The sequence below is a fragment of the Dendropsophus ebraccatus genome, chromosome 8 (assembly GCF_027789765.1).
Source record: "Dendropsophus ebraccatus isolate aDenEbr1 chromosome 8, aDenEbr1.pat, whole genome shotgun sequence".
NCBI classification, from domain to species: Eukaryota; Metazoa; Chordata; class Amphibia; order Anura; family Hylidae; genus Dendropsophus; species Dendropsophus ebraccatus.
In genome coordinates, this window is record NC_091461.1 from 106,203,739 (window position 1) to 106,227,826 (window position 24,088).

The following is a 24,088-nucleotide window of genomic DNA, read 5'->3' on the forward strand; positions in this document are numbered from 1 at the left end:
ATATATATATATATATACACACACAAAAACATACCTGGGTGAAGGAGCTGAGGCTGGAAACTGATGGATCCTTTTCTAAAAGACTTGGAGTGTCTACAAAAATCAATTTTCCAGTATCTTGTGAGCTACAAAAGGAAGAAAGAAAGATATATTATTTGGGATGGGGGCATCTTCCATTTTAGTGATCATCCAGCCATATGCATGGTCACCACACTTTCACTTGGCCTTTCAATATAAGCCAGTGTGCTTGAGGAACGGCGCCATTTCTGGCCATTTATCGCCAACTTTCCCCTCTCAAGGCTCATTCTCTAATGTTCACATATGAGTGACTGTAAACTAGCGGCTATGATGTCTCCCATACAATGCACTTACAGCCTCAGAAGCAGCAGCAGCAGCAGCACGGAGGACATTATAGAGCAATAACCTGACAGTTATAATATAATGCATAGTGAACATATAATAAAGTTTCATCCCACCTTGGAGATGTAGCGGAGAAGCATGGTTTAGTAACAGTGTATACAAGCATACTGTCTGGAGATTCTGTATCGGTAAAATAAAGGTTCTGTCTGGTAATACGTCCAATCTCATTCTCCTTCACGGATATATGTCTTATTGTTGCAGTAACCTCTTTAGGGAGCTGATCCTTCACCGGAGCAATGTGGATGACAACTGTCTAGAAAAAAAGTTCTCATGAATATTACCCCCTCCCCATGAATATAAGACACACCCATGACTATTAGCCACACCCCATGAATATTAGTACTTCCCTATAAATATTTGCCCTCCCAATGAATATTTGTCCCCTCCCTTTAAATTTTAATTCCTCCCTATGAATATTAGTCACTCCTCATGAATATTCGCCCCACACCATGGATAGTCCCTCCTCATAAATATTAGCCCCATCCTATTAGCTCCACCCCATGAATATTTGTGCTCTTAAAGAGTATCTGTCCCCTTCTTATAAATATTAGTCCCTACACGTGAATACTTTACCCCCTCTTATACATTTTTGATCAATATTAGTCCCTTCACTTGAATATTAGTTCTTCTTTATGAATATAACCCCCTTAATGAGGTTATTAATTCTTCCCAATCCTAATCCTTCCTCGTGAATCCTGATCCGCCCTCCTGGATGGAGCCTGGAGGTTATTCATGATTTATTGGAAAACATGTTTCTACAGCATGCTGCTTTCTTCTTCAGGTCTGTACACTAATTGTTTCTTTTTGGTCTACCATCCTTATCACATCCATTACTATTTTTCACTATCACTGGGTGGATGTCCCATGGAGGCGGCTCAATAGTTACACTTACCTGCCTCTCTGAATAGTTTGGAGGGTCGTGACTGTCCGATAACACAAACTCAAAGGTATCCTGGAAGATTTCTCCCCCAAAGTGTCTGTAATAAATCAGTCCCCGAAATAGATCTCTCTGCAGGAAAGTTTCCACTGGCACCCCTACAATTACACAGTGCAATGGGGGGAAAAACACTATTCAAAACCAAAAGAATTATAACACCTTCATTTTAAGATCAGTATAAATTATATAATTAAATATATATTATAAGTGTAAGCGTTTTCTAAAAAAATTTTTGTACTAATGAAGCCAAAGTAAAGCGGGAAAGAACTTTGCAAATCTTCATTAAAGGACATGTCCGGTCAAGTGCAGCGATGTCCCACCCCAGTCACTTACTGGCTGAGCGGACACCCCTGAGCCCAGTATCTGGGGGTGCCCCCCTGAGCCCAGTGTCTTGGGGTGCCCACTTGAGCCCAGTGTTCGGGGGTGTTCCCCTGAGCCCAGTGTCTGGGGGTGCCCCCCTGAGACCAGTGTCTGTGGATGCCCCTCTGAGCCCAGTGTCCGGGGGTGTCCCCCTGAGCCCAGTGTCTTGGGGTGCCCACCTGAGCCCAGTGTCCGTGTTGTCCCCCTGAGCCCAGTGTCTGTGGATGCCCCTCTGAGCCCAGTGTCCGGGGGGGGTCCCCCTGAGCCCAGGGGGACACCCCCGGACACGGGGCTCAGGTGGGCACCCAAAGACACTGGGCTCAGGGGGGCACCCCCAGACACTGGGCTCAGGGGGGCAACCCCGAACTGGGTTTTGATGTCGGCTTTGGTTGAGATCCCCAAGCTCAACTGGGGTCCCGGAGCGGTGATCCGGTGTTAAAAAGGCACAAGGAGAGGAGAGTTGAGAAAATGACCCAGGAGAAAATTACTTCCGGCGTGGTCCCGCGTCCTCTGCCGCCACTCACCGTGAGCACAAGGAGAGGTAAGTTAGTAATTGTGATCAATTTCCCCCTCCTCCTGCAGGATGCTGGGTTTTAGAAAATGCCTCCTTTAAGATCTTCTACAATTTTGTGTATACAGCTGCCATGTGCAAGTATGTGTCTCCATGGTAACAGACTACAAACCATTTGTAGTCTGATCCTGCAGTCACTCTACCCTCTTTGTGTCCTCTTTTCTAGTGAATGGAGTAAGACTATACACATAGGGTAGGGAATAACAAAGATTTCTTTATACTGGACAACTTCAATGGGAGCAGAGTAATGGATGGAATCGGTGGTCGGAGCGATTAACTATTATCCACTATGTATCAGATGGCTGCTGAATTTAAGGTCCCAGACCCCCACCAATTGCTCGAGTAAAGGGACCCTGTCCCACTTCCATGAGGGGTAGTTGTAGTTCCATAATATGACGTGATAGCATGCACGAGTAGACATTGTTTTACACAATTTCTCTAGACCAAGGATTACACTACCATTGATCCATGGGGGTCCCAGCACTCAGACTCCCACCCATATAACCAGAGATGTAACCCCAACCTCCTTAGCCCAATGCAAATATTGGAGGACAATGATGACATTCATGGCTTTCTACATTGCCAACCTTATATCATTGACCTTGACCGATAATCTAACCATCTTTCATTCACCTGGACTTTCGGCAGAATATCTCTTCACCAGCTCTCCAGCCTTAGGCGGCCTTGTGATATTGTAAAGAATATGGTCATCACTGGAGTCCAAGTCCGACGCCATCAACATGTCTCTCTCTACGGGGATGGCACCACCTTCAACGGCTTCAAACCCAACGTTGTTGACTAGAAATGGCGGGCTGTCGTCTTTAGGAAGGATGTTTATGGGAAACTTGTGGCGTATAGTGTGTTTGCCATCAAAAATGCGGAACACAATGTGATCCTTGGTTGTGTCGCTGTCATCATGGTGGTAGAGGATGACCCCGTCCTTGATGTCTTGAACAGTGAATGTAAAAGCCTTCGATCCTGAAGGGAAAAAGTTTAAAGAGGACATTAGACCTGTGATTGTAGTTTTACAGCAGCTTTAAAGCCACAGCAATGTACTTGAGTCAGTTTCCACGTCTCCTGAAATACTTGGTGCTGCTGTGGATCCTGCTCCTTTGACTATGTAACTTTCAGTCTCTCACCTTCTGCCCTGTCCTCACTAACATCACCACATGACAAAGATAGGTCACTAATTTTTACAAGATCCCTAGACCCACTCACTCTTTTCCTGAAATGCTCTGTGCTGCTTATCCTGTTTCACGCATGCTCCTAGACTGGGCATGGTTTCTCATCAGAATAATGGTAAAAGACAGACGACAAATCACTTACCTCTAACCGTAAGACGTCCATGATGCAATCCATCCACAGTGACAAGCCGAACGGCATTAATATTATCATTATCCACAATCTGAAAAACATCCCAGGTTATCGGCCGTGACTGTCCCTCCAGTAAGTTTAGACCTGTGGGGCAAGTGCATTGGTGAAAGTAGATAGTTATTCGCCATAATCAGTGGGTAACACTCCTTTTCTCACCTGCAAGATCATCAAATTCCTCTACTGAAATACTCTGTGCTGCAGTGAGACTGTACTCCTTCCAAAATATTACTCCTAGCCTTTGAGTCCAGCTCCATTACTGATTGCTATCCACTTTGGCTTACCATGATTTTCCAAGGGCCACTTACCCATATTCCAAGAGACCCTGGGAGCATTTGTCTCTGCAGTCCTTATGGAGAAATGGACCATTATAGGGGCACTTGTTATAAAATGTCCATCGACTGCTTGAAATTCAACCTAAAATGCAAATTGAAATGTTTGGTGAGACCCCCAAGGCTGGTTCCTTCCTGTAAAGCACCAACATTTTACACCAACATAAGGTACGAAGGATTATGGGTTGTCAGGCTCTTTCTCAGTCTCCATAGTGGCTACCTTTTTATTGCACACACCCTTGTATTCTAGTCTAACAGGCTACATGTTGATGGTTCTCACCTCATAGTTGCGTCTCTCCACGTGGGGGGTGTTGGGTGGCTGATAGGCGATTTTCATTTCATGAAGATCCTGCCATGTGAAGGATGTGATTGGTTTGGTTTGGTCATCCAGATGAGTGATATAACCCTGTGGGGGTGCCTTGCTTATCCTGAACATGAGCTTGTTCTTTGGAGTCTCATCATCCTCGGCGTCCAGGGTGGCTGTGGTTAGCGGAGTTAGGATAAACTGGTCAATTTCCAAAATAAAGGATGGCATGAAGGCGGCACGGGGAGGAGTGTTGGGCATGGCACCGATGATTCTTACAGGAATCCAGACAATTTGCGACTGGAAGAAATTTGAGGGAAACTTATTTATAAGATTACTCTGCTGGTATCAATGGAGGGAAAGAGGAAGAGATGGAAGAAGGTGGAATGGGAGGAAGATTAGGAGATGGACAAGTGGGAGAAATGGAAGAATTAAGAAGAGGAAGAGAAAGAGGGAAAGGAAGACGGAAAATGTAAAGATTAGAAAAGGATGAGGTAAAGGAAAGCGAATGAAAACGTAGAAGATAAAAAAGATGAAAATGGAAGAGAAAACAAAGAAGCTGGATGAAGTAAAAGAAGCTGAGGAAGAATATAAGGAAATTGTCAAAGAGAAGAACACAAATGATAAAAAAAGGGAAGATGGAGATGAAGTAGATGAAGAGAAAAATGCAAGATGATATGGGAAAATACTAAGGAGGAAAAATGAACAAAGGAAGATGAAGAGAATTAAAGCAGGGATAAGGATGAAGAATAGAGATGAGTGCAACTTGAGCATGCTCAGTTCTGTCCTTACCCAAGCATGCAGATTTTGTTTACCGTTGGCTAAATAAGTTGGATGCAGCTCGAAGGAGTCCTGGAAAACATAGATATAGCTTATGGTTGTATCTATGTCTTCCAGACAGCCCTAGGGTTGCATCCAACTTCTTCAGCCAACGGTAATAATCAAATGCTTGGGTTGCGCTCATCTCTAATGAAGAAGAAGATAAGAAAGATAAGAAGAGAATGAGATGAAGGAGAACGGTGGAAAAAAAGATAAAATTGGTAATATAAAAAGGATAAAAAGACAAGAATAAATAGTAATAGAAAAAAGAAAAGGAATATGACAAAGAAGAGGAAGGGAAAAGAAGCAAAAGAAAACATGAAAGATGAAACAAAGGAAAATGATGGAAAGAAAAAATAAGCAAAAAATACATAGGAGATTAAGAGGAAGGTTATCATAAAGGAGAAAATAATGAAAAAAATCAATATGTAAGGGGGAGAAGTACAATATATATATATATATATATATATATATATATATATATATATATATATATATAGTAACTGCACAGGTCTTAGTGAATGGAAAAAACAGAAGATGGAAATTTTGAATGATAGAAACTAAGGCATAGAAGGAAAAGAAGTCAAAGAAAACATAAAATAAATAGGAGGAAGAGGAAAAGAAGATGGAATAGGAAAAATGTTTTAGTCGAAGAAGACAATAAAAACAACAAAAATATAGAAGTATAGAAAGTATAGTAAGTATAGAAATAAGAAGAAGAGGAAGCAGAAGTTCCATCCAGGGTATCACATGTTTTCTATACACATCTGACCTGCAGTTGTTTCCGGTTGTCCTGACTGCGATACTCAATGTGGAGCGGGATATAATCCACGTCAGGAGACGGAGGACTCAGATGTTCATACTTGATTCCCATTTCCAAAAAATCAGCACAGTTGGTTTTTAGTAATTTCATTTCCTGGAATCCTGGATGGCATGCCTTATTCCCAGAGCATCGCACTCGCTCTTGTCTGTCTGAGTGTAATAGATACAAAGGGAATAACCAAGCCTGTTAGAGACAAGGCCTGCAATGGCTGCTATAAGGAAGCATACAATTACGTCCCACCATTCAGTGTTTATTTTTTTAGTGTTGTATAGAAACACTGGAGGTGAACTGGATGCAAGGATGTCAGATTCTATGAGCATTCGGACGACAAGTGCTCAGTCCCTCTACAGCAGTGATTTTCAACCAGTGTGCCGTGGCACACTAGTGTGCCGCGACACATGGTCGGGTGTGCCGCAGGGAAAGTTCCCCAAACTATGGTGCCCCTGTGAAACAGGAGAAAACAATGGGGGAGAGAAACCTGGGGATGGGGGAGAGGAAGTCAAACAAAAAACCAAAGTGCCTACAAGAAGGTACTCTGGATGGTATATATCTAGAACAAACTCACAAGGGCCAGAAGCCCAAATCTCATCCAGCAGTATCTTCCACTAAAGTAAAACGTAGCTTTTATTGGCTCTCTTATTAAAATGTAACCAAGGTAATTGTTGTGACACATAAAAACCCACTGCTACTAGTAGTCATCAAAGTATTTGTTTCATGATACACATAGTGTTCGTAGCTGCAGACTACTCACTATATCAACGTTATAACTATCTAGCTAAACTAATAGCTAGATAGTTATAACGTTGATATAGTGAGTAGTCTGCAGCTACGAACACTATGTGTATCATGAAACAAATACTTTGATGACTACTAGTAGCAGTGGGTTTTTATGTGTCACAACAATTACCTTGGTTACATTTTAATAAGAGAGCCAATAAAAGCTACGTTTTACTTTAGTGGAAGATACTGCTGGATGAGATTTGGGCTTCTGGCCCTTGTGAGTTTGTTGGGGGAGAGGAAGGGGAGTGAAGCAGGGGGGAGAGAAACATGGGGATGGGGGAGAGAAACAGCGGAGAGAAGCAGGGGGGAGAGAAGTTTGGTGGAGAGAAGTATGGTGGAGAGAAGCACAGGAGAGAAGCAAGGGGGAGAAGTATGGTGGAGAGAAGCACAGGAGAGAAGCAGGGGGGAGAAGTATGGTGGAGAGAAGCGCAGGAGAGAAGCAGGGGGGAGAAGTATGGTGGAGAGAAGTATGGTGGAGAGAAGCACAGGAGAGAAGCAGGGGGGAGAAGTATGGTGGAGAGAAGTATGGTGGAGAGAAGCACAGGAGAGAAGCAGGGGGGAGAAGTATGGTGGAGAGAAGCAGGGGGGAAAAGTATGGTGGAGAGAAGCACAGGAGAGAAGCAGGGGGGAGAAGTATGGTGGAGAGAAGCATGGGGGGTAGAAGAAAACAGGCCCAGGTTTCACACTGAGTGAGTATAAATACATTTAGAATCTATATTATTAACTATATGTATAATATGTACTGTTTTAGTGTCATTTTGTGCCATTTTGGTTGGTGGTGTGCCCCGGGATTTTTTAAGTATAAAAAGTGTGCCGCGGCTCAAAAAAGGTTGAAAATCACTGCTCTACAGCACCTCCCCGGGTGAAAGGAAGCATTACACAGATGTCAAGATCAATGGGCTGCTAATGTAATAGAGGGATTGAGATATTGGGGGGGGGCTATGGTCAATTCTGTCTATTAGTAGGTGATGGGAGTAAAAAAAAAAAAGTACTTACGAGCAACCTCTTGGCTCACGACACCGATGTTTTACCAAATAGTAGAATTCTATTGGCTGACCTCCTTTTTCTGCTTAGTCCTGTCTACTACATCTCACATACAGTGGTCACTGTGACAGTGGATCCCATTATCAAGAATATTATACTCACAGTTCCTCACTCGAAGGTTTCCTGAAGACCCCGATACTAGTCTATTGTCCCGCTTTGCTTCTTCAATCACAACTTGCCCGTAACCTGGAAGACCTAAGTCTGAGACGAGAGTCCTGACCACACAACTCGTCCCCGGTCTCTCGGTGCTCGGCTTGAATGACAGAATGTTTTTATCCAGAGGTTTTGATGAAATGCCATAAAACTCCGGGACTTCGAGGGAGTTTTGTACCAGTGCTATACTAGCCTTGGGTTCACTAACTTTTACTTCAAGTAGAAAAGTTTCCACAATGGTCTCTTGCTCAGAAAATCTGAAATAGAGTAAAATATATAAAATGTTGACCACTTATTAGACTTTTTATGTCTTATACCACCAATTTTGACTGGAATGGAGAATCTATTGTCCATGGCAGATGCTTGCCCCCGGGTTGCCATCAAAACTAGGGATGGGGCACCTATGGCTATCCAGCTGTTGTAAAACTACAATTCCCATACCTGGACAGAGGGGTGTAACTAGAAATGGCTGGACCCCATAGCAACTTTTGATTGCCCCCCCCTCCTTCCCGACTGACCACTAAGCCGTCAAGTGTAGTCATGTAGTTTTGCAGCTGGTGGAACAAAAGTTTCTCATCCCTGGTATAAACCATCAAGAATTTAAAGGACATAAGTGGTGTAAGTGACCACTCCAAAGCCCTGACCTTAGTGACTGATGTTATACAAAGTGTTTTGAACATCAAACTACTCTGCAGTATATGCTGTAAAGACTCAGATGGTGTACACGATTCAGAGATGAATATCCTGAGAGCTAACTGTAAGGACTCCTGCACATGTTCGTGGCTGTTTTTTTATGGTCAGGAAATACTGATCAGGAAGTCTTTCAGGAGGCTTCAGTATCTCCTAATTGTAAGAACAGGAAAAAATAAAAGCTATACTCACCTCCTGCATGGCTGCAGTGGTGCTGCCCCTCTGGCTTCTCCTTTTTTCCGGCTCTGCGAGAGCATGATTGATGTCGCTCGTGGGCTGCAATGCTGGGGGGAGCAAGCAGATTCTTGTGGAAAGAGGCATAATGTTGCCTCCGGTGTGATTGAGCTGGGAGCCAATGTCTCCTTGCCCTGTCAAACACTGTTTCCGGATGTGCATATGAAGCTATCCGCAATACCGGATGCTCCTATAAAGTCCTATAAGGTGCCAGAATTCTGTACAATTATAGGACATAATTTGTGGGCCTATTTTCCATCACGGACACCCTTCAGGAAAAATCCTGAAGGGTGTCCATGCCCAACAGAACCCAGGAAATCTTGATAGTTGTTCTTGATATGTGCAGAGGCCTAAGACAGCGTAATAGTAAATTCAGCTTTGACTGCCAATGAAATATAAAACATGATATAATAAGTTATAATTTGGACCATTTATAATGCTAGTGTATTCTTACGCAACGGAGGGGCCACGTCAGGTACCAGGGCCCAGAGGCCACACTACATCTGCACCCCCTATAGCTTCACCTCCGCTTAAATATACAACCACGCAATAAAAAGTCTGCGAGGAAGAGAGAAGCTTTCAGCCGGGAAGACTTTCATGTGCGAGACGTCACCTGATAACTTTCACTTACAAACCGCGTCTTCCTATCTTTAGTAAACACCTTTCTCTTCTAAACCTTTTACATTAGTGACTCATAAAAGCCTTCCCTTCAGCAAGAGATCTGAGCCGCTCCGCATAAAATACCGGCATAACAAGCGCAGCCATTCAGCGCCAATCTCTTGGGCGACTGCCTGAAGGAAATTAAACAGCTTTGATAGAACGGAAACACTTTCATTTAAACATCCTGGATCGGCTTTAAAGTGAGATCGCTTTACGCGCTATACAAACAATTCACTTTTTTTTTTTTCTTTACAGTTTTTAACGCCTCCGGTGACATTTTTATCATTCGACATTAAATGACGGGTGAGGAAATAAAGTCATTTGTGAAGTGAGGTTTTCCAGGTATTACTGGAATACAACAGCCAGGCGCAATTCTCCAACCTCTGAGGACGGGAATCACGGTAAGGCGCAGGTCAGACGACATAATACAGCCCAGACACACCTATAGGGATCTACGGCCAGCCACTAAGTGCAGCCTACTAATCAGTGCAACACTGTGTAGTTGGTAACATAGATAGATAGATAGATAGATAGACAGACAGACAGACAGATAGATAGGAGATAGATAGATAGATAGATAGATAGATAGATAGATAGATAGATAGGAGATAGATAGATAGACAGACAGACAGACAGACAGATAGATAGGAGATAGATAGATAGATAGATAGATAGATAGATAGATAGGAGATAAACAGATAGGAGATAGATAGATAGGAGATAGATAGATAGATAGATAGATAGGAGATAGATAATAGATAGATAGATAGATAGATAGATAGATAGATAGATAGATAGATAGATAATAGATAGATACACTGGTTTTCCACATTTACCTGTATACCCTCAGCATGACTTGATCCTCGTCCAGTATTGGGGAGCCATTGTGCGAATATTTTACTTCATCTGAGAGGAAATGACAGTCAAATCCCTATAAACAGAGTAAGGGTAAGAAATTGACCAAGGAGTCTACAGCGTCCTTTGAATCACAACTCCACATTCCCACCCCCTACCCATTTCTTGGAGACAACTAAGGACAACTTCTCATTTTGACTACATTGTGACACCTGTAGAGATGAGGGTGACACATTATTGAGATGAGAGTTTGGACTAAGTGGAATAGGATTTCCCCTCTACACGGGTCCTATAACAGCTATAGGGGCCCCTTGTTGGTGAACCACAATACATACCACCTACCTGGGGTGACAGAGTGCCTACTCTTTGGGTTAGGGGCTCATTCAGGACCACCTCCACTCTGCAGGAATCTTTATCATGCGGGATGTTAAAGCTCAAGTCCTTTTCGGTGATGTAAACAGATTGACCTCTTCCCACAAGGAGACCATTGTTGGTCAGGACTAGGCTGGATGCTTGGACCAGTTCTTGGGTCCATAGGTGCAAGAGGACAACAACTTTCCACAGATGTTTAACAGACATAATCTTGGTTTTCCTAAAAGAAACCATAAAGTATAAATAATTAACCTTTTTATTTAAAAAAAAAAACCCTCAAGTCTTTCAGTACTTATCAGCTGCTGCATGTCCTACAGGAAGTGGTGTATTCTTTCCAGTCTGACACAGTGCTCTCTGCTGCTACCTCTGTCTGTGACAAGAACTGTCCAGAGCAGGAGAGGTTTTCTATGCAGATTTGCTACTGCTCTGGACAGTTCCTGACATGGACAGAGGTGGCAGCAGAGAGCACTGTGTCAGACTGTAAAAAATACACCAGTTCCTGCAGGACATACAACAGCTTATAAGTACTGGAAGACTGGAGATTTTTAAATAGAAGTTATATACAAATCTGTATAAATTTCTGGTAGCAATTAATTTGAAAATGTTTTTTCCCCTCTGGAGTACCCCTTTAAATAGACCAAATATGGCACCAGTGGTTGTGCAAAAAACATAGAGGACTGTTAGCAGAAAAAGACCATCTGGTCCATCTAGTCCACATTAATTCATTTTGAGCTTTACTGTATATACAGGGGCAGAACAGACAAGTCATCTCATTATCAATAAGAGGAGAATTTAATGATAACTCTGTTCACAAATTTAAAAGAACTGTCCAGAATTATAAAAACATGGCTGCTGTTTCCAGAAACAAATCCACACCTGCCACATGAGAGGGGCCTAAGCTAATATTTTTTTTTCTGCGGTTCACTTTCCAGCTTTATAGATGACTTACACTCTATAAGTAATATAAATAATGTAATGGTCAGACAGCGGAGACATCACTATCTGCTAGGAAGGGCTATCTAAGAATGTGGATGAGCAGGTACAAATTACTTAAAGGGGATGTCTTGTAAGTGTAAGTGTTGACTGTCTGTATAGCTCTATCGGTATCAAAGAATTAGAACTGGTCACCTTTAAAAATCTAATTTATCACAAACTTAAAGGAAGTTTCCAAGATTATAGAAACATTGCTGCTTTTTATATAAACAGCTACACACCTGACATATGATATTGCCCTAGGATAATATTGCCCTTTTCTGCAGTTCACGTTTTAGCTTTGCTGTTCAGACTAGGACAGGAGAGAAGAGTCATTTCACTATCAGTTATGTTAGGAAAATTTAAGGACAGCTCTGTTGTACTGCTGGACCCTATATAAGGTAAGACAATAAGTTTATATGCAGCTACTGCAGAACTCTATATATTAATAGTCCATGAATTAGAACTGATAATGGCCAAAGCTAATATGTCATTTTCTTCCTTCAGCTCACTTGTCAGCTTTGCTGTACACCTTGGGTCTGAAACAAGAGTCATCTCCTTTTAATTAGTCCTAAGGTAAAGTAATGACAACTTTTTTACTTCTAGAGCTGTAATACCACTTGCTGTCTATAGGCAGATATAGTACTGTTTGTACATGATACCAGCCATGCTTTCAATCCTTAAATTTCAAGGGACTGTCCTCTTTTTACAATCCAATGTTTTTTTTTAAGCTGGATCCCTTGAATATAAGGCAATTGTAATATTCCTGCTAGTACCAGTGATCAGATATAAAAGCAAACAGCAACAAGTGTGTAATTTCTCTGCAGTGCCTCCACAGGGGAAAAGAAGCATTACACATTTCTAATTAAAATGATCAGATGACTAATTTAAAGTGAATGTACCATCAGTATATTCACTGTAAGTGTAGCATATCAATAAAACGGCGCTGGCAGGGGGAAGACAGTGCCACGTTCCTTTTTTTGAACCGCAGCCCCGTTTCGTTCTATCGATATGCTACACTTAAAGTGAATGTACCTTAGGGTACATTCGCTTTAAGGTTGGTCAATGTTACTATGTTACCCCGTTCAGTAATAAGGAAGCAGATTTGCGATTTACGACCTCAGGGAAGTAGCGTTGGGACTTAGGGTTCTATATTGAAAATAGTTGAGTCGTGTTTGAAGTTTATTGGGTTAAAGCATAAGACGTGACGTTCCGCAGTGACTGAGTCGGCTCAGCAGACTCTTCAGATCCCAAGACGCGAGCAATTACGGAATAATTCAGACAGAGTTACATTATCAGCTGGAATGGAAACCTGTACATCCTTTATTGGCACGCGTTGCCCGTCCCTGTCCCAGCGCTGAATTTCACTGGAAATATGCACTAATAATTTATTTATTATCAAGCCGCTACCACGGCTCCATGATTTTGCACCGGAGTTTGGTGTAGTGTTAGTGTGTAATCTCTCCAACCCACAAGTCTCCTTACTGAAGTCAGCACAATGAATTATTGAAAGCAACCTATTTGCTTGGATGAGTGGCATCCCTGGTATTCGTAAAGAGGCATTTAGGGCTCCTAGTACGCAGTGAGATCAGCTACACCTCACCCATAGATCAGCGGTTTGGCTTCCACATAGTAACAAGTAACCACAAATGTGATCTATAGATGACTAACACTCCATTAATAAGATGAATAATGTAATGGCCAGGCAGCAGAGACACCGGCATCTGGGAGTCAGGGTCATCTAAGGATGTGGATCAGCTGGCGTAAAACACTTCAAGGGGATGTTCAGTGTGTGTGAATGTTGGTTTGTTCATTAGATACCAGTCTGAAGAAGACAAATCATGTGGTTCTTTTACTTAGTAAGTGTTTTAGATCTGTATGTTTTACATTTGAAAAACATTCCTTAGAGCGGCCATATTGGAGGAGACACAAAGGGGGAGATTGGTGTAAAGTGAAACTGACTCAGTTGCCCCTAGCAACCAATCAGATTCATCCTTTCATTCCTCACAGACTCTTTGGAAAATGAAAGATGGAATCTGATTGGTTGCTAGGGGCAACTGAGCCAGTTTCACTTTACACCATGTTTAATAAATCTCCCCCAAACTTCCTGTATTGTCTGTATAGACAGTGCAGTAGGGCGTGTGCGCTTTATGGCAGCTGCAATGAATGGCAATGTCAGAGATTACTAAAGTCTTACGGAAGTTAAAAAAAAAAAAAGCCCCTGCCCCAGGAGGTCACTGTGTACATAAATTACATTACTTATCCTGTACTGATCCTGAGTTACATCCTGTATTTCTTTTATTAAATTTTTAAACATAACAATAAATAAATACAGAAATAACACACCATATCTAACCAGAACAAAACAATGAATAGAAAAATTAAACCATAACATAAACCACCGGTCCATCCCCACACTCATTCTTCCACACAGACAACCCATATACCTATATACAATATATACACAATATAAACTATTTAACTAAACATATTAAACTATGTACACTACTATATACAAACCTATATATACTACTATATACTATGCACCTATAAACACACCTATTTACACTACTATATACAATACACCACTATATACTATACACCTATATAAATAACTAAATGTGAACCCCCTGGCCCAGTTGCATTGTGCACAACCTAATGCCACAGACATAAATCTACTCAACCCAACACCAACTAAACAAGACATCATTACACAAGTAAACTAAAACTAAACAAGACACGATACAAAATAATAACCTACAACTAAACAATACATATAATATTTTTAATAATTTTTTTTTTTTTTTTGGCCCTGAGCTGGTCCCGCATCCCATGCCCCCAGTACATGATCACGGACGTCCATGAACCAGCCCAGGATTTTATATATATAAAAGTCCCAACAAAGTCCCACAGAAACCCCCTCCCCCCTTTTACCCACCACCCAACCTATCACTAAACCCCAACCCCAGGTGCAAACAAAACATATATAATATATACAGTATATGCAATTTATACAAACATACAAAGACAATCACAATACGCAAACTTTTGAAAAAATATAAGACATACTAAACCAAACAATAATGAGACTTCTCAGCCCCACACATGCCCAAAAGCCCAAGTTCAGCGCCTGCAAGCCGTATACTTCAGTATCTCAACAGCAGTATCTTCACTTGCCCTCCTGTCTCCCATTCCTGGAAGAAAGGCCGAAACCATCCCATACAGGAGAATACCCACGGAGGAGCCCTCTCTTTCCAGAGGTTTACAATGTTGGTCTTAAGAAAGGTTTTATACTCCAGAGCTGCACTCACTATTCTGCTGGTGGAGTCACTGTGTACATACATTACATTACTTATCCTGCACTGATCCTGAGTTACATCCTGTATTATACTCCAGAGCTGCACTCACTATTCTGCTGGTGTAGTCACTGTGTACATACATTACATTACTTATCCTGTACTGATCCTGAGTTACATCCTGTATTATACTCCAGAGCTGTACTCACTATTCTGCTGTTAGAGAATTGATTTTTACAACACTAGGATACTATATACTGTTAAGTCCACCAGCAGAATAGTGAGTGCAGCTCTGGAGTATAATACAGGATGTAACTCAGGATCAGTACAGGATAAGTAATGTAATGTATATAAAGAAGCCACAAGCATGTAGACGTTATATTTAAAAGTTGACCCATTTTTCCATACACAGAGTCACTGTCGTATTTTTTTATTTTTTTTGCAGAAATCAATAGTCCAGGCGATTTTAAGAGGGGTTATGGGGCCCTTCATATATTGGCCCCTCCTGCATTGTCCAGTATGTAGTCTCCTCTATAGCTGTAGGGATTCTGGATGCAGTTAGTGGCAGATCAGTGTATTTCGCCCCCTCGTCTCCTTGCTCCAAGTGTATCTATTCTTCCAGCTATGATTTATTTTTGCATTAATTATCCATTTATTAAGAAAAATGAGCATTTTCTTTCTAAATCCTAAATCTCATCTGTGGATTTTCCAAGCCAAACAGTAATCAGTAATAACATTAAAATAATCTGTCCATTTGTCAGGGAGGGTAAATAGGAGCGGCGAGCGGCGTCCGGAGACGGGCTGATTGGGCCTTGTTTTATGAGTAGCCGGCTGGCTGAGCCCGGGGTCAGATTAATGGATAAATAAATATGCCTTTCTTTACTTATTTTACTGCCTTATTCTCTCTCTCCGTGATCCAGTTAATTGCCTGTCATTTTAATATAACTTAATCGCTTATAAGTCTCTTTGACTCCCACCAAAACGCTTCACTTGCAATTCGTGGCGCATTTCGGAGCCAAGATGGCAGCAAGTTCTTTGGCTGTGCGTCCGAGGCACAATAAAAATGATTGGGGCTAATGAAATTACTTGCCATCTCTGTGTTCGCTGCCAAGGACTGTGCAGAGCTTTAACTTATTGCAGTTCAATGCAAAACAGGGATATCGAATATACAGGCTAACAGCTACAGACAAAGTGACAGCATGGAGGGGCAGAATAATAGGGAACATCACTGGGGAAATGGGAGCATTGCTGAAAATTTTGGGGGATAAAGTAAAGAAGGTTGTGGGAATTAACACATTGCCCCTTAAGACAACAGACACAGTTATGGTGTCTCCTTAATACTGCACTCCCACCCTCCAGTTTAAGCTTTAGGCTACGTTCACACAGAGCAAAAGGAGCGGATTACGCAAGGAAATATTTTCGCCTGAAATCAACTGACGCTGAATTCCGAGCAGAATATAAGCAGAATGCAAGCAGAATCCCTGTGTATTCTGCTAGGAAAGTGTTCAGCTCGTAATCAGCTCTTGACAAATTCAGCGCGGAATACTCGAGGAATCCGCGCTGAATCCGCATGCATTCAGCGCTGAAATTCAGCGAGTATTTGGCGAGTAAACTAGACTATACCAGAACATATACTAGAATCCTCCTCCCCCCCTTTTCCCCATTTCCGCGCTGATTCAGCGAGTAATTTCCGCTTGTATTACACTTGTATTCCGCGCTGAATCCGCGCTGAATCCGCGCTGAAACAGAAAATCAGAGCCCCATTGATTTGTATAGGCTTCCGCTAGCGGAAGAATGAACATGTTCATTCTTCTGGCGGAAAGCGGATTAGTTCAGTGCGGAAATTCCACTGTGTGAACTGCAGAGCAGAATTTCCATTCAACACAATGGAAATTAGCTCTGCATCTATTTTAACGGCTGAAATTTCAGCGCTGATTCAGCGCAGAAATTCAGCTGCTTTTGCTCAGTGGGAACGAGCCCTTAGGCACATGGGGCTCATTCTCATGTCACCCTACTGTTTTGTTATGCGTGCAAACACAAATAAACACTCAGGGCGACATGTATCATCCGGCGTACAGATGATTTTCAGCGGAAAGTGCTGATTTGCGTATTTTTTTATTCGCAAATGGCCGATTTGCGAATAAAATATTCGCAAATCTGCACTTTCCGCCGAGTACACCAGGGGGCGGGAGGGGGTGTGAAGGGGGCGGAACGGAGGGCGCGGACTCAGAGTCCGCGCGATTCACCATCCGTTCCGCCAAAAGATACGCCGAAAACCTACTCCAGTCCTCATCTGGCGTAGGTTTTCGGCTGTACGCACCGACGCGCACGGGATTTATGTAGAGGCAGTCCGCCTCTACATAAATCCCCGTAGCGCCGGAGATGCGGGGACATTTATAAGTCCGGCGTAAAAAACGCCGGACTTAATAAATGTCCCCCTCAGTCTGCAGTACAGATAAAAGTGTTGTTTAATCACCAAAGCATCAAAAATAAGATATAATATAAGATAATATAAAAATAAGATATAACTATATACAAGTGTATAACTACTATAATACTGCTTCTCTATATAAGAATAGAACTACTATAATACTGCCCCTATATACAAGAATATACAGTAACTACTATAATACTGCTCCTATATACAAGAATAAACAGTAACTACTATAATACTGCTCCTATATACAAGAATATAACTACTATAAAGCTATGTTCACACAACGTGAACGACCGGCCGTTCTGTCACCCCGGCCGGGTCACAGAACGGCCGGTCTCTGCACAGATCATCCCAGCCGGTACTGCAGTACCAGCCGGATGATCTTTATGGCTGTAGTGTTCTGATGCGGGCGCATCAGCGAGCGCCCACATTAGCAGAACTCCCCATAGGGCACAATGAAGCAAGCGGCCGGAGCCGCTCACTTCATTGTGTGAACTGAGAGGGTTTCCTACGGCCGCAATTTACTGAATTGCGGACGCAGAAAACTAACATGTCAGTTCTTTCTGCGCTGCACAGGATCCCGGCCGGAGCGTATACTATGTGTATACACTCCGACCAGGATCCTATAGAACAATAGGCTATGTTCCCTTCTGCACAAAGTACGGCCGTTGTTGCCAATGTACTTTTACGTATTGTGAACATTGCCTAATACTGCTCCTATATACAAGAATATAACTACTATAATACTGCTCCTATGTACAAGAATATAACTACTATAATACTGCTCCTATATACAAGAATATAACTACTATAATACTGCCCCCTATATACAAGAATATAACTACTATAATACTGCTCCCTACATACAAGAATATAACTACTATAATACTGCTCCTATATACAAGAATATAATCACTATAATACTGCCCGCTATATACAAGAATATACCTACTATAATACTGCTCCTATGTACAAGAATATAACTACTATAATACTGCCCCCTATGTACAAGGATATAACTACTATAATACTGCTCCTATATACAAGACTATAACTACTATAATACTGCTCCTATGTACAAGAATATAACAACTATAACTACCATAACTACTCAGTACGCTCTCCCTCTCCGCTGTCTATACAAGAAAGCCGCTCAGCTGAACTGCAAGGGTGAGTGCTACTTCTCGTCTCTTCTCATGTTTGCTGATGATCCTTCACTCCGTTGTTTGCACACCCTGGTCAGCAGCCGTATCCTAGACTTAGTCTTAGTAGAGGATCCATATACTGCGTTTAGTGAATATTTTGGTGTGGTGCGGGTCTCTACTACTTACCCCACCTATAACTACTATAATACTGCCTCCTATACACAAGAATATAACTACTATAATACTGCTCCTATATACAAGAATATAACTACTATAATACAGCCTCCTATACACAAGAATATAACTACTATAATACTGCTCATATATACAAGAATATAACTACTATAATGCTGCTCCTATATACACAAGGATATAACTACTATAATACTGCCCCTATATACAAGAATATAACTACTATAAAACTGCTCCTAAGTACAAAAATATAATATAATACCGCCTCCTATATACAAGAATATAACTACTATAATACTGCTCCTATATAAAAGAATATAACTACTATAATACTGTCTCCTATGTAGAAGAGTATAACTACTATAATACCCTGAACCGTATTTTGTTTCTCTCTTTTCTCTGGGTTTTGCACTCCTCCTGGAAGACCCACATGACCGCAATTAGCAGGAGACACCTGAGTGCATGTGCTTTTATCCCTCCTGTTTGTCCCATTCTATCTGCAGTAGCAATGGTGAGCGCAATACCTTATGCAGACTTGTGCTGTTTGGGGGCAGCTTCCTCCGCCGGCTGTGCTGGCTGGAAGTTCTTTTGGGGGGGCATTTTGGGTCTGGTCCTGTGGCATGGGGGTTGCAGGGCCATTCCATGGCCCCCCTTCCCTGCCCATGCACGTCTGCAGGGGTGGTGGTCACTGACCGGCACAGTGTAGGGACCCATGTGTATCAGATACCTGCAAGCGGTACATGGGGCAGTGTGGCTTAATCAATTCATACACAAAATTCTGATGTTTTTTATGCAGCAGAGAGGCACTAGTATCAGCCATAGGTGTGAGGTGCAGCGCTCTTTTTCTTCCCTGAACCATAACTACTATAACACTGCTCCTATATACAAGAATATAACTACTATAACACAGCTCCTATATACAAGAATATAACTACTATAATACTGCCCCCTATATACAAGAATATAACTACTATAACACTGCTCCTATATACAAGAATATAACTACTATAATACTGCCCCCTATATACAAGAATATAACTACTATAATACTGCCCCCTATATACAAGAATATAACTACTATAACACTGCTCCTATATACAAGAATATAACTACTATAATACTGCCCCCTATATACAAGAATATAACTACTATAAACACAAGCAAGTAGATGTGCTGGCACTATCAGCAAACCGTGGTATTCTGAGATTATTTGTATGTCCAGGTTAAGTGACCTTACGTGATAGCGAGCGTTGTGATCTCTGTTTACTGAGTAATCTCAGTACAGTGTCTGCATCCCAGTGATGCTCAGCATGAATGGAAAAACAGATCATTCAATAAGCACAAGCCATTGAGATAGAAAGTAGAAACCAGCGGCACTCACCGGGTTAATGCAGTAATCGTGGTTTATTTACAAGATGTCCTCATGCAGGCAACTTCAGGGCAGGGAGAGACAGGTCCAAGGGTGCTGTGCACCGTGGCTACAGGCGTTTCGCGGGCTAACTTTCCCGCTTCATCTGGCCCGATGAAGCGGGAAAGTTAGCCCGCAAAACGGCTGTAGCCACGGTGCACAGCACCCTTGGACCTGTCTCTCCCTGCCCTGAAGTTGCCTGCATGAGGACATCTTGTAAATAAACCACGATTACTGCATTAACCCGGTGAGTGCCGCTGGTTTCTACTGTCTATCTCAATGGCTTGTGCTTATATAACTACTATAATACTGCCCCCTATATACAAGAATATAACTACTATAATACTGCTCCTATATACAAGAATATAACTACTATAATACTGCTCCTATGTACAATAATATAACTACTATAATACTGCTCCTATATACAAGAATATAACTACTATAATACTGCTCCTATATACAAGAATATAACTACTATAATACTTCTGATTGGGATTATTAGAACAAGAACATGTGAGAATGTACTTGCTCTGTCGGATTTTGCTCCTTTTTGAGACTCCATTTAGTGAAGTTATTTTTATACCAGTGTAGCGGATACCAGACATCTGTGTAGTTTTATTATTAGCAGTACAGGATTGGGGGGATGTTGGAGGAATATGAAGTGCTGGTTGGTGTAGTTGGCAGATAGAAAAGAGGAGTCTCTCTTGTGCAGGAGAGCTGAGGTATGGTGGGCGCAGGATTCCACAGATAAGGCTGCATGACCGCACAATGCCTGGAATTCTTCAGCACCTGACAGCCTGGAGCATGCAGGTGTGTCTGCTCTGAAACCCGATAGCGAGGGTAGACGCTGCCTCTTCAATCAGAGCTGTAAGTGAATGGATTATTCAGATTATCAATACTGGCATCAAAGTAAGTGGCGGGCATTTGTTATAGAAAACAGCCGCGCTCCACCTGCCAAAAAGTGAATCTCAATATTAAAGCAGCAGATTTCAGATCCGTCTGCCCGCGTGCCAGTAATTTGCTTAGACGGCGCTTAGTCTATAACGTTGGCAAAGAAGAACGTCTTTATCCATCATAATATCAATAGGCGCAACAGGAAGCGGCGCGCTCTCCCCGGCAGAGACTGATCTCATCTGAGTAAAAGACAAGAAACATTTACATGGAGAATGGAGGAGAGGATGATATTTATTTACACGCTCCATACTAATTATTGTTTGTTTAGAATTTTTATTTATTTATTTTATTTATTTATTATTTCAATTTATATTCATTTTTATTTTTTAAGTTTGCATTTTTTTTTTTTAATTATTAGTAAGGATTTAAAGGTTCTGAATGAAGGGGATGAAATTTCATCAACGTAATAAAATGCAATGTATGAACATGGCTCTTAGGTGGCTATGTGGCGTTGGCTGTGTGACTGGAGGCTTGGCATACCCTTGCATACGTAGAGATCTTGGGCTGCTTTCACATGGGTTTAATACATCCTTTTTTTTACATCCATATAACCCGTCCAAGTCAGTGCAGAATTAGAGTGTAAATGCATTTTTACACTTGTATATACATAACTGCAATATAGTGCCGCCATTTAGTTTTCACACTCCTTCGTTGATCACTATTACTTTTAAACAGGCCGACTATTGGCCAAAGCATAGTTTTAAGCAACATTCCTGGTCCATAATTGGCCCATACATTTTTACAGTTGTATATGCATAAACTGCCATATAGTGCTGCCATGTGGTGCCCAAATATGACCTACATTACAGAGCTACAGGAGTGCATTATGTGATATGAAACTGAGTGCTTATGGAGGTAAATAAACTTACGTGGCTGCAATACAACTCAGAGCAGTAATACTGCTATATACTGTATACTATCACACCGTCATATATACTATCACACTATTACACCGCCATATGTACTATCACACTATTACACTGTCATACATACTGTACTATCACACTATTACACCGTCTTATATATTATCACACTATTGCACTATTACACCGTCATATGTATTATCAACCTATTACACCGTCATATACTGTATACTATCACACTATTACACCGCCATATATACTATAACACTTTTATACCACCAAATATACTATCACACTTATTTAGCGCCATATGTACTATTACACTATTAGGCTATGTTCACACTACGTAAAATAACAGCCGTTGTCCGTGCCGCAAAATACGGCCGTAGTTTTGAGGTTCCCTATAATGACTGCAATGGAATGTAACTACGGCCGTTGAATTCACACTACGTATCAGATAACGGCCGTTGTTTATACGGCCCCGTGAAAAATGAACATGTCAATTATTTCCGGCCTGTAATACTGCAACAACGGCCATGGATTTCAATGCGGCCGCGAACGTAAAACTTATATCTGCCAAATTAAACTTGATTTGGTTTCTCGGGCTGGGTGCAGTATTTAAAGTAAATGACCTGTTTCATCCCGTCTATAATCATGCTAGGAATCAAAATTAAACAACCGCCGTAGTTTCACGACTAGCCCGTACGATAGTAATTCTACGGCTGTTGTTTTGGCCTCAAAATAACGTCCGTTATTTTACACACTGTGAACATAGCCTTACACCGTAATATATACTATCACACTATTACACCGTTATTTATACTATCACACTATTACACCGTCATATATACTATCACACTATTACACCGCCATATGTACTATCAACCTATTACACCGTCATATATACTACCACACTATTACACCATTATATATACTATCACTTTATTACACCGCCATATGTACTATCACACCGTTATATATACTATCACACTATTACACCGTTATATATACTATTACACCGCTATATGTACTATTACACTATTACACCGCCATATGTACTATCATACTATTACACCATTATATATACTATCACACTATTACATTGTCATTTACTATCACACTATTACAACGCCATATGTACTATTATACTATTACACCGCCATATGTACTATCACACTATTACACCGTCATATACGGTTATCATCATTGAGAATATGCAGAACAGTGACCCTGGCAGTGCTGTAAGTTGCAGATACTACAACTCAGCTTTGAAAATATTTCTCTTTCTCCTGCCAATGGAAAAAAAATAAATTCCAGAAATCCCAATATCCGGCCTCCTGCCAGGAGCCGCATTTCTTCTCCATTTACCAGCGAAAAGCAGAAGTTCAGCCAAAGCAGGAAAACAGCAGCAAGGACGTACCTGAGGAGCAGGCTTCACTTATGTGCGGCAGGACTGCTTCCAAGACTCTCCACCACCGCCGTCTCCTCCGCTCACTCCACACAGTAAATTCCCTGTAATTGTCGGTTCCACAACTTCACAGACAAAGATCCCAAAACAAAGAAGGAAATGAGAGTCACCCTCCAAGTATCCATCCCCTGCCCCGGAGTCACAGATGTTACTGATGCATCAGATAGGGAACGCTCGCTCCTCAGGCCGACACCAAGTGAGAAAATCAGGAAACTCACTATTAAGTTTACAAACTCTGTCGTCAAGAATTATCTATGTGGTTAGTCAGACGGAGATCCTACAAATGGTGGAAACGCCGGCTAGCAGATGTTAAATACACAGTTAATAGTACTTGCTGTTTAATAGAAAAAAATTCCTTTAATCTAGTTATATGGGATCTGATGGTGCCGGATTATCAAATATTCTGGATTATTGGAGGGAATTATTGCAATTTCACTTTTTAGGTTACTACTATACATGGCGGATATGCTCCTGATAAGCGCCGTGTCTTTCTAAGCACCGCCCACTTTCTATAAAAGTGACATATAAAAGCAACGTTTTTGAGAATGCAACTATTGTTTTGCAGGGAATAAAAAAAAATCTGAAAATTCCCTATAATTGAAAGAATTTGATCAGTGTAGCGGAT

At 41.5% G+C, this 24,088-nt stretch overlaps 1 protein-coding gene across 1 annotated transcript in view; it reads right to left on the reverse strand.

The window, feature by feature from the left end:
• Positions 1 to 23,666, reverse strand: part of LOC138799759 (FRAS1-related extracellular matrix protein 1-like) — a 141,380-nt gene extending 117,714 nt beyond the window's left edge. Inside the window, exons 1-12 of the mRNA XM_069981330.1 lie at positions 23,416 to 23,666; positions 10,696 to 10,945; positions 10,335 to 10,429; positions 7,864 to 8,171; positions 5,887 to 6,086; positions 4,272 to 4,595; positions 3,968 to 4,076; positions 3,615 to 3,746; positions 2,922 to 3,266; positions 1,313 to 1,455; positions 477 to 673; positions 35 to 125 (exon numbers count right to left, since the gene is read on the reverse strand). Coding sequence (XP_069837431.1) covers positions 35 to 125; positions 477 to 673; positions 1,313 to 1,455; positions 2,922 to 3,266; positions 3,615 to 3,746; positions 3,968 to 4,076; positions 4,272 to 4,595; positions 5,887 to 6,086; positions 7,864 to 8,171; positions 10,335 to 10,429; positions 10,696 to 10,932 — 2,181 coding nt within the window. The 5' untranslated portion in view covers positions 10,933 to 10,945; positions 23,416 to 23,666. The remainder of the gene's footprint in view (positions 1 to 34; positions 126 to 476; positions 674 to 1,312; positions 1,456 to 2,921; positions 3,267 to 3,614; positions 3,747 to 3,967; positions 4,077 to 4,271; positions 4,596 to 5,886; positions 6,087 to 7,863; positions 8,172 to 10,334; positions 10,430 to 10,695; positions 10,946 to 23,415) is intronic.
• Between the last annotated feature and the right edge of the window lie 422 nt (positions 23,667 to 24,088).